Here is an 11,262-nt window from a genome sequence, read left to right as displayed (position 1 = left end):
GCTTGCAATGGTGCCTCCTCTCCAAAAGGTCTGGGAGGACTCCAGTCCTCTGCTGCCCTTTATTCTGCCTCTTTCTTTGGCCTGGCCTCTCCAAGGCGCCACCCACGGGCAAATGCCTAGCCAAAGGTCCATGGATTGGGCTGCTGGGAGTTTCTACAAGGCCATAGGATTCCCTTCCCAAAACCCACTGCAAAAGGTAAATAGGGAAGGAAAGGGGAAAAGGCTTCAAGGGGGCTGTTTTGAAAAGCCTGCCTGTGTGGGACAAGTGAGTGAGTGAATGTGGGGCCCTGATCCACCCATCGCGTTCCTTCCTGAAGAACCATACTGGCCCAGCTCTCTGGAGGGAAAGAGCAATTGGCACATGAGCCAGCCCACAGAGGAGAAAGAGGGCTCCAGCCTACCAAGGTGGGATTGGGAGGGCAATGAATCATGCTGACATTTCCATTACCAGCCAGAAAACCGCCTGCGCTCACCCTTCATGGAGGGGGAGGAGGGAGGGGGCTGCGGCTATTACCAGGGATATTTCTCCTGGTTAGAGCTGTCAAGGAAATGAAATGGTGTCCTCTCAGCTGTGGCCAGAAAGCAGATGTCTGCCTTCCATACAAAATTTTTCTCGCACACAGTACCCCTGTGAGGACTGCAAGCAGAAAAAGAGAACTTTCCAAAGGCAGGGAGGAAACAAAAGCTGCCCCCTTTTCTGGGGCAGACTGAAGCCCACCCAGTGATGGCACCTGCTTTGCCCCCCCCCCCAGTTGGCACTCCAAGAGACAGCCCACACCACAAATGGGGCATCTGTGCGCCTCCTGGGTTGGCATCTGTGCAGCCTGCGTAACACAGTGGGCTACCTGCCCTCGGAGGTAGGACTCCCAGGAACACAGGCTAACTTCCCAAAGGTCAAAAACCAAGAGGCAACTTAAAAAGACAAAAATGCTGTATTTGGTGGTGGTTCCCTTTTTCTGAAAAAAGGCTTCGGTTGTAAAGTCAGTCTGGTGGGGGTTTGCATCCCTGGAGTTCTGGTTCAGCCGTAGGGCAGGCGGAGGGCAGCATGGGGAGGAAGGCGGCCCTCTGGCTGGGCCTTGACCAGGGTGGTCTTGGGTGGAAGCGGGTGCGTTCCCACAGCCCCTAGAGGGACTGGGTCCTCTCCTTCAGGGCATGGCTGCTCATGCCGGGAAAGATGCTCTGCAGGATGTCGCAGTAGACTGTGTAGAGCTCCGGGTCGATCTTGGGCCTGGGGAGGGTCCTGGAGTTGGCTGGCTGGTCGGAGGCGGAGTGGTGCTGCGGCGGGTGCTGGTGCTGGAGCAGGTAGACGTCGCTGAAAAGGGCCAGGAGGATCTTGTGGGCTGCCTTGTAGGGGTCCTCCTCAGACTGGACCATGGCCTTCAGCTCAGTCAAGGTGTAACCGTTATAGCGCTTGCTCTCCTCTGCCAGTGGCTGGACAGTCTCCCCAATGTGCCTCACCTTCCACTGCAGACACTTCAGCTCCTCCCGGACCTGCTCCAGCTCTCGCTCCACAGCCAAGAACTCCTGCCAGGTCACTAGGCCCCTGCTGGGAAGGGGCACAGAGGGGAGCAGGTCGGATGATTGCACCGAGACCTGGTGCAAGGATAGGCTACCAGCCGTTTTCATGGCTCTGCCCCAGAAGGCCACACACAGACTTCCCCCCCCCACACACACACACACATAAACACCAGATTCCCTGCAAGGCAAGCTTTCCAGCACAACTGCTGGGTGGGCAACTCCTCCATCCCTTCCCCACTGCCCACAATAGGAGTCAGTTGCAGCCCAAACATCCTAGGGCCCAAGAGCTACAGCTAAGGCACAACACTTGGGAGAGGGAAAACCTGGGGAATTTGCCCCCTGAATCAGCAGCGCATCTGTGCATGCTGACTTACCTAGCCCCCATTGATTTAGTGGGTCAGCTTTTGTTGGGACCAACAAGAATGGAGCAGCCATGGCTGCCCGCTGTGCTTGCAGGATGCCTGGAGGGATGCTGGGCTGCCCAGCTAGATGAGCCCTTCCCCATTGGGCCAGCAGTCAGGGCCACCTGGGGTCCAGGCCAAGGGGACATGCGACACCCCACCACACAACACTCTGGCAGCACCCTGCACTATGAGGCCATGGATAGTTTCTGATGCCCAATGGCCTGAGAGCAATTTGGCTGCAGGGTTTTTCAAAACAGGCTGGCTGACCAGCCACCCCTCAGTGGGGCTCCTACAGTGAGATGGGAGGCAGACTTGATGGCCTTTGGGGTTGCCTCTGGCTCCTACAATTCCCAAGATCTGCAAAGAGAGACCCGGCAGCCTCATCTGGTAAGCTCCCGGGCAACCTCAGCCCCTTCCTCCTGTGGGCACAGGGAGGCCTGGCATTCATTGGGAGGCCTTCCCTGTGGCGGGGCAGGAATCCCACTTGTCCTCTGCCCTCTCCCTTACCTCTTCATGTTTTCCTCTTCCAGGTTCATCCCCACATTTTCTTCTGCCAACTTGGAGTAGCCGTCCGGGTGGGTGGCACTGCCAGGGCATTTCATCAGGGCACACGCATGGCCAGCCAGGCGCTCCTGCTTGCTGATGCTACCATGGCATGGGAGGGTGGTGGCCCGGAAAGCCAGGTGCTGGGGCCCGGGGACCAGGTTGGGTCTCGGAGCAGCCACCTGGGAAGATGCTGACCTTGTTAAGCCCAGCTGAGGCGGGGCCATGGGTCTGGGCCCCACAGCCATCACCTGTGTTGCGTTCAGGTTCAGGCACCCTGTTGGCCTGCAGTCGGTGGCCTCTCGGGAAGCAGCTGTGGCCGAAGCCCTCCTGGCTTCAGGGGAGGAGAACTGGCTGTTGGGCTCGGAGGGCAGCGAGGAGGAGGAGGAGGCAGTGTTGGTGGAGGAGCTGGACAGGGCCAGCGAGAGCTTCTTGGGGCCACCCTGGCCACTGGCGTTGCTCTGCAGGTTCACAGCTGGGTATTGTGCATTCCTTCAGGAGAAAACGAGAGGAAGAAGGACTGTTGGCCTCCTCCTCCGGGCAAGAGGGGTCCAGAGGAGGAAAGGTGGCTGTGGGGCAGGGCTGGGTGCGTGGGGCCCGATGCTGCCACTCTCTTCCTGGGAGAAGAAGGGGACCCTCCTGTGCTATGCAGCTCTCCCTGGAGCCCATTGCCAGGTCTTCCCTGTCAGCAGAGAATGCCCTGCTTGCTTGGAGTGTGCTGGAGGTCAGGCTTTCCCCCTTGCAATGGGGCAGGGGTGACACCTTTGGGCTGTCTCAAGCCCCACAGACACCTGGAGGTCTCTGTCTCTCTTACACACACACGCGCGCGCACGCGCACACCCCCCCATGCCTCAGCTGGCAAAGGAAGGAGAGGGGCCATGGGGCAGTTGGCACAGCTGGCATCTGCGGCTGCCCTGGAAGCTTCCTGGGAGCCAGAGGAGAGTTCCTTTCCTCTCCTTCCCTCTGCTGCTCCTTCTGTGAGACAGGCCAATGCACACCCCCATGGCTTCCCCCCATCTCAAAGAGCGCCAGCCATCCTGGAAGCCAAAGATGTGCTTTACAAACATCCTCTGCCTTTGAGGTGGCTCATGCACAGATCTATTAAGCAAAACTTAATAAGCCAAGTACATATGTGCATGCACACACACAATACGCACATCCAGAAAGAAGCAGCCAGAGGAGGAGGAGGAGGCCCTAGTGTCCACCCCATTCTTCGCCATTTCCCAGAGGCAGCCCTGGGATTGAGCTGGATCTTCTGTGTGCAAAGCAGGATTTGGAGGAGGGAGGATATGCCCACTGAGCCAGACCACCCAAGGCACATCCCAGAGTGCTGCAGCCTCTGTGAGATGCCAGAAGCCCCCCAGCCATCCCTGCTATGCCCCTTCCCACTGTGTCCATGGAATGAATGAGGCGGGAAAGGCCTTTCTGACCCACACTCCCTCCTTCTGGGAAGATGGGTCCAGGAGCGCGGCTTATCCTTGCAGGAGTCTTATGTGTCCCATGCAGAGGGATCAATGGGGCATCCCACCTGTTCCTCTCGCAGCTCAAGGAGCAACCTTCAAATTGGGGCAAAGAAACCAAAGCAGGACTTCTGCCAGTTGTAAGTTAAGACACTGACTCAGAGTTCTTTGCAAGAACCAGGCTGTGCAGTACCTCCCCTGATTTATTCTGATTTTGCCTCCAGAGCTCAACTGGAGATGCCCAGGAGTGTGCTGGGGTGGCAGAGCAAGGCAGGCCAAGTACCTGGGCAGCGTTGGCACACAACAACACAAAGCAGACCATGTTTCAGCTGTCCGCCCACAGCTACAAACACAAGTGCGTGCACATGCAGGTTTGTGCAAGGGCACATGCACTGCGGGTCAAAGTCAGGAGCTGGGGTGAGGGTACAGTGCCTGCCGTGGGGCAGAGGAGACCCACCTCTCTCATGCAGGCTGGAAGCCAGGAGTCAGGGGCAGGGCAACAATGCGACCCCCAGTTCAACTCAAATGTAAGAATACCAACCATTTGCCCCCCTCCCCAGGGCCAAAGCCTTCAGCCCAGGAGAACCAGCATGCAAGAGAGAGAATGGGGCAGAGTGACTGCCAGAGAGGGGTGCACTTACTCTTGGAGGAGTAGCCCCGGAGGCACTCTAGCCTCATGTCCCCAGCCTCCTCATCCCTCGCCTCCTCATCCCTCTCCTCCTCCTCCTCCTCCAGCCTGGAAAAAGAGAACAAACAAGTTGCATCTCCTTCAATGGGAGCCAACTGACAAGCTCTCCCAGGACAGAAGCCAGGGGCCTCAAACCTGCAGCGAGCCCACAGCTGCCCTTGGCCTCTCTGCTTCACAAGGCCAGACGGATGGCTAGCCAGGAAGAAAGGACAGCTGTCCAAAGCGCTCAGCTGGGCAACATCAAGCCACAGGGGCCCTGGAATCCTTGGAAGCCGTAGGGCAAGGAGGACTGACTGGGATATCTGGGAAAGGCTTTGCAGGAGTGCCACTTGCCAAAACTTCCCGGTCAGGTCCAGTCCTTAGGCCCCAATGCAGGGCAGACCAAGATCCCGTCCTGGTCCTACCAAATGGTTCACAGCTTGGAAGCACAGGGGCAGCCCCCTTCCTGCCCCACCAGCACTGGTGCTCCCCTCCTGCACTTCTTCCGCACAGACAAGCCAGCCTGGGCTCCCACAGCCCATGCGCCTGCCCAATGTGCCTGCCTTTGCAAGGGAAGGCAACCTGGAAAGGTCTGAGCAGGACCTCTGGCAAAAGACCTTTGGGAGCAGAGGATGGCAGGACAGCATTCTGGAAATGCTTCTCAAACCAAAGGCACTCTCCTGTCCTCTTTTTCAAACATCTTCTCATCCTCCTAAGCCATGTCTCACACACACACACACACACACACCCCACGGCTGTGCACCCCACAAGCAACAGCAGCAGCAGCGGGGGTTATTTCTAACTCTGGACACAGAGAGAAGAAAATGCTAAAATGCCCAAGGAGGAGGAGGAGGAGGAGAAAGGGGGGGTATCCTTTCAGAGGCAAATGCTATGTGATGATACTCCAGGTCACTTTCCTGGGAACCTGCTGCTTTGAGAAAGCCTCTGCCCAGAGCGGAGGAGGCCCTGGGGCTCTTTCCTGGCCCGAAAGTCCACCATAACGCTGTTGCCCCTGCCTTAGCATGAGCAGCTGGCAGGAGACCAATGCCCTTGGGCCCAGCATCCTGCAAAGTTGTGAGGAAGGCAGCAGACGGTCAACACAACCCTCTTCCTCCCATTGGAATCTATAGAAGCACCACAGTCACACGCACAGAGGCACACATCTCACCCCAAGGTGCCTCTCTATCAGGCACCAAAGGTACCCAACTCTCTCTGGGGATCAGAAACCCTTGAGACGATTGTGGCCCAAACCGCCCAGAGGAAGGGGATGCTTTGTCTTCCCTGGACACATCCTTCCCTTTGGCCTCTGTCACGCACAACCAGATTGCCACAATGTTCTGGCCCTTGAGCTGGCATGGGGCACCCTCAGGCCCATGCCTGACATATAGGCCCCAAAATAAGCACCAGTGACCCACTCCCACTCCCTCACACACAGGAGTTTGGCGCCCCTTTGTTGGCTGCCCCTCTGGGTCTGAAAAGTAACCTGCTGGTTCTTAGAGCAATCCAGACGGAAACCACAAGAGATCCAAAAGCAGGCTGGGGGTGCTCCTGATGCCACCTTTGAGGAGGGGAGACTCCTGACTCCCATCACCCTGAAATTCCAATCACCCCTTCATCTGGAGATGCTGCAGCCCAGGGACCATCTGGCCACCAGTGCTGGGCTGGCATGAGGGGAGAGGAGAAGGCCCAGGTCTCTCTGCCCCGGGAGACCATGGCCGGAAAGGGGGAGAAAAATGACCAAGCACCAGGAGATGGCGGGGTCAGAAATGAACAGGTGAACAGGTGAGCAAATGCCCCCCAGAGCAGCCTTTGGCCATCCTTCCTCAAAAGGCGTGTTGGGAGGAGAGGGGTCTTGCAGGGCCAGACCCCCCCCGGCGCCATCCCTTCCCATTCCCCCCCAGACTGACCTTCCATGGAAGTACTTGAGGGGCTGGTGGTCGGCATAGAGGGGCTCTTCCGGGAAGCCCTGCTCAAAGACCTTCCGCTTGTGCCGGAACTCGATGACCGTCTTGGTGTAGGAGTTCAGGGTGGTGACGGAGGCCGCCATGCAGCAAGTGAATGAGCCCCAGGCAAGGCTGTGGGGGGTGAGAGGGGCCTCAGACCTCTGCCCTTGGTGACCCCTGGACTGCCATGACCAGAACCCCCAGCAACACTGGCTGGGGCTACTGGGAACCTCAATGGCTGACTCTGAGCCACCAGTGCAAGGTTAGCAGCAGAGCTCTCGTGATGTGGGATTCTGGGAACTGTAGTCCAAAAAAATCAACTTCTGAGTCTTGCAGGAGGCTTGGTGAGCCCCCTTTGTGGGAGGAGCACAGCACCCCTCTCCAGATAAAAGCCTGGGGATGATGGTGTCCACAGAACGGCCTACTAATCCTCATCCAGATCAGTGAGACCCATTGCTTGCTTGGCAGCGTGAAAGGCAGGAGGCCTTTCTTGAGACTGGCCCCATCATGGAAACAGCTGGATGGGGGATTTTGGGACTTTCAGTGGCCATGCTAGCATAAGGATTCTGGGGGCTATAGCCCAAAGCAGGCATTTTCCCAGGTCCTGGGCCAGTTTGAGAGTGAGCCCACTGAACCCTTTCTCCCACCATCCTTCCCCCTTCCCTCCTCTCCCTCTTGGCCAGACTCACCAGAAGGACCAGCCGTAGTCCCATGAATGCGGCCGCCAGTCCTCTGGCCCCAGGCTGACCGTCACCTGGAAGACCTGTGTGTACATCATGTGGGCCACCATTCCCAAGAGACCTGTCGACGCAGAGAGAGGAAGATAGAAGCCCAGCAAGCAGTGGGGGGAGAGAAGAGGGGCAACCCAGGGCACACAAGGGATGGAGGAGCTCCCTGCCCTTGTCCCCAGAAGGGGCTTGTTCCTCCCCACACAGACGCCAAGCACAGTGCGCCTGCAAGGCTGCCAAACTCTGCCAACCCAGTTGCCCAAAACAGCTGCAGCCTCTCCTAGCTTGTCTCTTCTTCCTCATTCTTGATGTTTGCCATCTTGGCCACCCTCTGATATGGCTTGGCCACACGTGTCCCTGCTTTCACCTCTGAAATGTCGGAGGGCATGGCTACTGGGAGACAATGGGGAAGCGCCGCACCTGAGAGGACCGTGAAGACGGCGGCAAATGCATTGAGCTTGAGCCCATCAATGACGTTGTTTGAGTGGATGAGCTCCAGGCACATGAGGCTGAAGCCAACGACCAGCAGCACGATGTAGAGCACCTCCGAGACCACCGACAGCCAGAGCACCCCTGCGCACAAGGACCAGGGGCACAGAAGACTCACACACCATAGGGTTGGAAAGGACCCCCCCACCGCCCCAGGAGCCAGCAACTCCGAGCCCCTTCAGAGGCCCTCCCCGCCTCCCTGCCAGGGAGGCCAAAGGCCAGAGGCACCAAAGGGCCAGCCCAGGTCACCTTCTTTACAGCAGGGCTGGAAAGGGGACTTTTGACGCTCACTTGGCTCATTGCAAAGCCTCCCTCTTTGCCTTGCTCCCCAGGAGAGACTGGCACTCTCAGGGACTGATGCCAACTTCACCCGCCCTCCCATCCACAAGGAGAGGATGCCAGGCAGGCTGTCCGGGGCCCTTACCTTTCTCAGAGGCTGGAGCAAGGTCAATGAAACTTCGGCATTTTTCTCCTTCAAGGGAAGGGGAAAGGAGGGGAGACAAGGGGGTTATTTGGCATTCAGGCGCCCTCCTCCTGCGCTCTCTCACTACAACAGACGCACACACACAGGCACCCCATACTCTCTGCACCCCATGCCCTGCCCTGCCCTACCCCAGATTCCTGCCCCTTGTGCACCCAGAGGCCAGGTGGCCCTTGCCCTCCAGAGATCACAGCCTCATCCTCTCTGAGCAATTCATGCCCACTTAACCCTTTCCTCCATGGAAGGGCAGCCGACCAGGCAGACAGGGGCCAGACTGGTTTTCTCCCTTGCCTTGACCACCGCTTCTGGTCTCTTCCAGCTCTATGGTTTGTGATTCTACTCTGCCCCAGGGTTTCTCACCCCAAAAGGCCTGGGGCTTTGCCCAAAGGAAAGACATTCATTGTTGTTGTTGTGTAGCTTCAGGTTGTGTCTGTCTGACCTATGGCAGCCCTAAAGTGAAAACTATTGTGAGGGTTTTCTTGGCAAGATTTGTTCAGAGGAGGTTTGCCACATACTCCCGGTATATTCATACCAAATATGAATGCAGGGGTATGCATAGTGCTCAGGATGTGGCAGAGAGAGCCTGCATGGCATACATGGTCTGAGTGTTGCTTTCGGATGGCATCCATGTAGGTTTTTAGGGCTATGTGGCCATGTTCTAGAACTCTTCTAGAACTCTTCTAGAACATGGCCACATAGCCCGAAAAGCCCACAAAAAACTACGAAAGGAACTACGAAAGGAACCAGCCCCTAATCTTGGGAGGCCAAAGATGCACATCATGCTCTCATCCTCCTCAGGGAAGAAGGAGCATCCTGAGCATTGGGATCTCCATGGAGAAAACGGTGGCGGGACGTTTCTCTTTGCCATGCGTCGGGACTTTTCTTTTCCCCTGGGAAACATGTTTGTGCCAAAACCTGTGAGCGTTTGCAGAGCCATCTTTGCTCAGGGAGCCATGTCTCCTGCGCAAGAAAGGCAAGCGTTGCTTTGATTTCCCCCCCAAAAGTGCCACCAGGAATGGCCCAGGAATAATGGCGCTTGCCTTCTTCTTGCAGAGCAGAGAGGGATTTATTTCTGGCACCTAAAAGCCAAATAAGTGAAGATTTCCCTCCGTCCGGCCCTAATCCCGGATGTTTTCTTTCCATAATCCCATGCATTGGCAGAGGGGGGTCTGCGTGTGCGTGACGGGTGCGAGTCCTGGTGACCAGGCCTATGGGTCAGCTGCGGGGATGATGGGGTTTGTTGCCTCTGGGGGGCACCTGCTTGCTCTCAGCCCACCTCCCTCCCATCACCAGCTCCAGGGCATTTGGCATGTCCTGGATGGATGAAATGCCAGAGCCTCTGAGGGCACATTGTGAGGAAACCCCACCGACTAAATGCCAGCGTAAATGCCAGCGCAAACACTGCAAGCTCCAGCCCCGCCAGCCCCGCTCCGCTTTGGCTCAGCCCTGGGCTCAGCCTTCCCTTGCAAGAGCCTCCTGTCTGCTGCCTTGGGGTCCCCGACTTGAGGGTTGGGGCGGAAGAGCCAGAGAGGCCCAAGGGCACATGGCTGGCCCTTCCTCTCCTCAGTTGGAGCCAGAGCAAAAGGAAGGGACCCACCGAGCACAGGCCTTTTAACAGCCACAAAGGGATGCTCCTGGAGGCACCACTGGCAGCACATCTGCTGCTGGCATCTCGGAAGGGGCCCTTCCAAAGCTGCAGGGGCCCAGGCTTCTCGGTCTCAGGGCTGGCATTTCAGGCCAAGGAGCAGCCCAGAGGCTGGTTTGGGTGGACTGGGGCAAGTGGGGCCACCTTCGGGTCCGGGAGCCTGGCTCGCTCCTTCCAAGGGCCTCCTCTCCTGGCTGCCCCCCGACTCCCTCCGGGGCCCAGCGGCCTCCCTGCCCCGCATGCTGCTGCCCTTGGGCGGAGCACTGCCCCGGGGCCACGACGAAGCCGCTTGGCTGGACCTGAGCGGGGCTTCGGGGTGCTCTGGCTCAAGGGCTATGGCATTCTGGGAGCTTAAGGAAGGAAGGCCCCACATCCAACTCCAACTCCCAGAATGCCATAGCCTTTGAGCCAAAGCGGCTTCTCTTTTTGGCGAAGGAGCTCTCCGGCCTGCTCTTGCCTCCTCCTCCTCCTCTCCCGCTCCCTTCCTTCCTTTTTTCGGGGGGGGGGGGCAGGGGATGACGCAGCCTGCTCAGCCTCAGCCTTCGCCTGGGGACCCACCGGGGCTGTTGATGTTCTCCTCGCAGGAGACCCAGATGCCGGCGTGGAAGTAGCGGAAGAGGAAGCGGTCGTCGCCGGTCTCCCAGCTGTAGTGGACCACGTTGGGGGCGGCGGGGGCCGGGCCGGTGCGGTTGTGGGTGCCGGAGGCGTTGGCCTGGGCCTGGGGCTCCTCCTGGTAGCCGTAGTCCAGGCAGTTGGTGCGCTTGTGGGGCCCGCAGCTGGGCTTGGGCACGCGCTGGGTGCCCTCGCACCAGTGGGTGGTCCCGAAGGCCGTGGCCGAGAAGAGCAGCGCCAGCAGCGCCAGACCCACCGCCAGCAGGCCCCGGCCCCGACGGCCCCCCGAGGGCCACCCGGAGCCCGGACCTGGTCCCGCCGAGCCAGCAGCAGCCGGAGGAGGAGGAGGAGGAAGGGGCCTCATGCTCCCAGCAGCAGCAGCAGCAGCAGCAGCAGCAGGAGACGGAGGCCGCCAGGGAGGGCCATGGCCCGCGCCTCCTCCTCGGACTCTCAGCCCAGAGCCCCCCCGCAGGAGGAGGAGGAGCCAGGACCAGCCCCGCCCAAGCCCCGCCCCCAGGGGCCGGACAGAGGGAGTGGGCCTCCCAGGGCCATCCAGACTGACCCCGGCCCAGAGGCAGAGACACCCCGCCAGGGCCCCCTACCCTTGGGTCCCTTGGGCAGAACAGGGCCCCCGCCCGCCCTCCTCCTCCTCCCGGCCCGCTTCCTCCGGAGGGCCTTCCCCGCCGCCCGGCTCGCCATGGAGTCGCCGCCTCCCTCCGGGCATCCTCCGCGGCGAAGCCCTCCCTCGCGCTGCAAAGAGCCGCCCTCTCCA

At 59.2% G+C, this 11,262-nt stretch overlaps 1 protein-coding gene across 2 annotated transcripts; it reads right to left on the bottom strand.

Annotated features, from left to right (window-relative positions):
• Positions 1-913: 913 nt before the first annotated feature.
• Positions 914-10,944, bottom strand: LOC121914562. 2 transcript variants are annotated; one of them, XM_042438078.1, is made up of 7 exons: positions 10,437-10,944; positions 8,177-8,224; positions 7,684-7,836; positions 7,225-7,336; positions 6,500-6,667; positions 2,430-2,957; positions 914-1,543 (listed from the first exon to the last, which is right to left on the bottom strand). In XM_042438078.1, exons 1-7 carry the CDS (start codon positions 10,852-10,854, stop codon positions 1,123-1,125), a joined length of 1,848 nt encoding a protein of 615 aa, XP_042294012.1. In that variant the 5' UTR covers positions 10,855-10,944; the 3' UTR covers positions 914-1,122. The 2 variants fall into 2 exon arrangements, with proteins under 2 accessions (XP_042294012.1, XP_042294011.1); XM_042438077.1 differs by having other exon boundaries at positions 914-1,546; positions 10,437-10,943.
• Between the last annotated feature and the right edge of the window lie 318 nt (positions 10,945-11,262).

This window comes from Sceloporus undulatus, chromosome 8, assembly GCF_019175285.1.
Source record: "Sceloporus undulatus isolate JIND9_A2432 ecotype Alabama chromosome 8, SceUnd_v1.1, whole genome shotgun sequence".
Classification (NCBI taxonomy): Eukaryota; Metazoa; Chordata; class Lepidosauria; order Squamata; family Phrynosomatidae; genus Sceloporus; species Sceloporus undulatus.
Note: the sequence above shows the minus strand (reverse complement) of the source record. Positions and strands in the feature narration are given on the sequence as shown.

What these genes read in the sequence shown, in the direction of transcription:
- LOC121914562 (XM_042438077.1), bottom strand. Translation starts at nt 10,854, where the DNA reads ATGAGGCCCCTTCCTCCTCCTCCTCCTCCGGCTGCTGCTGGCTCGGCG. An exon ending in CGTCTTCACGGTCCTCTCAG is followed by an intron (nt 7,337 to 7,683) that starts GTGCGGCGCTTC and finishes CTGCGTCGACAG; the next exon opens with GTCTCTTGGGAATGGTGGCC. An exon ending in GACTACGGCTGGTCCTTCTG is followed by an intron (nt 6,668 to 7,224) that starts GTGAGTCTGGCC and finishes CACCCCCCACAG; the next exon opens with CCTTGCCTGGGGCTCATTCA.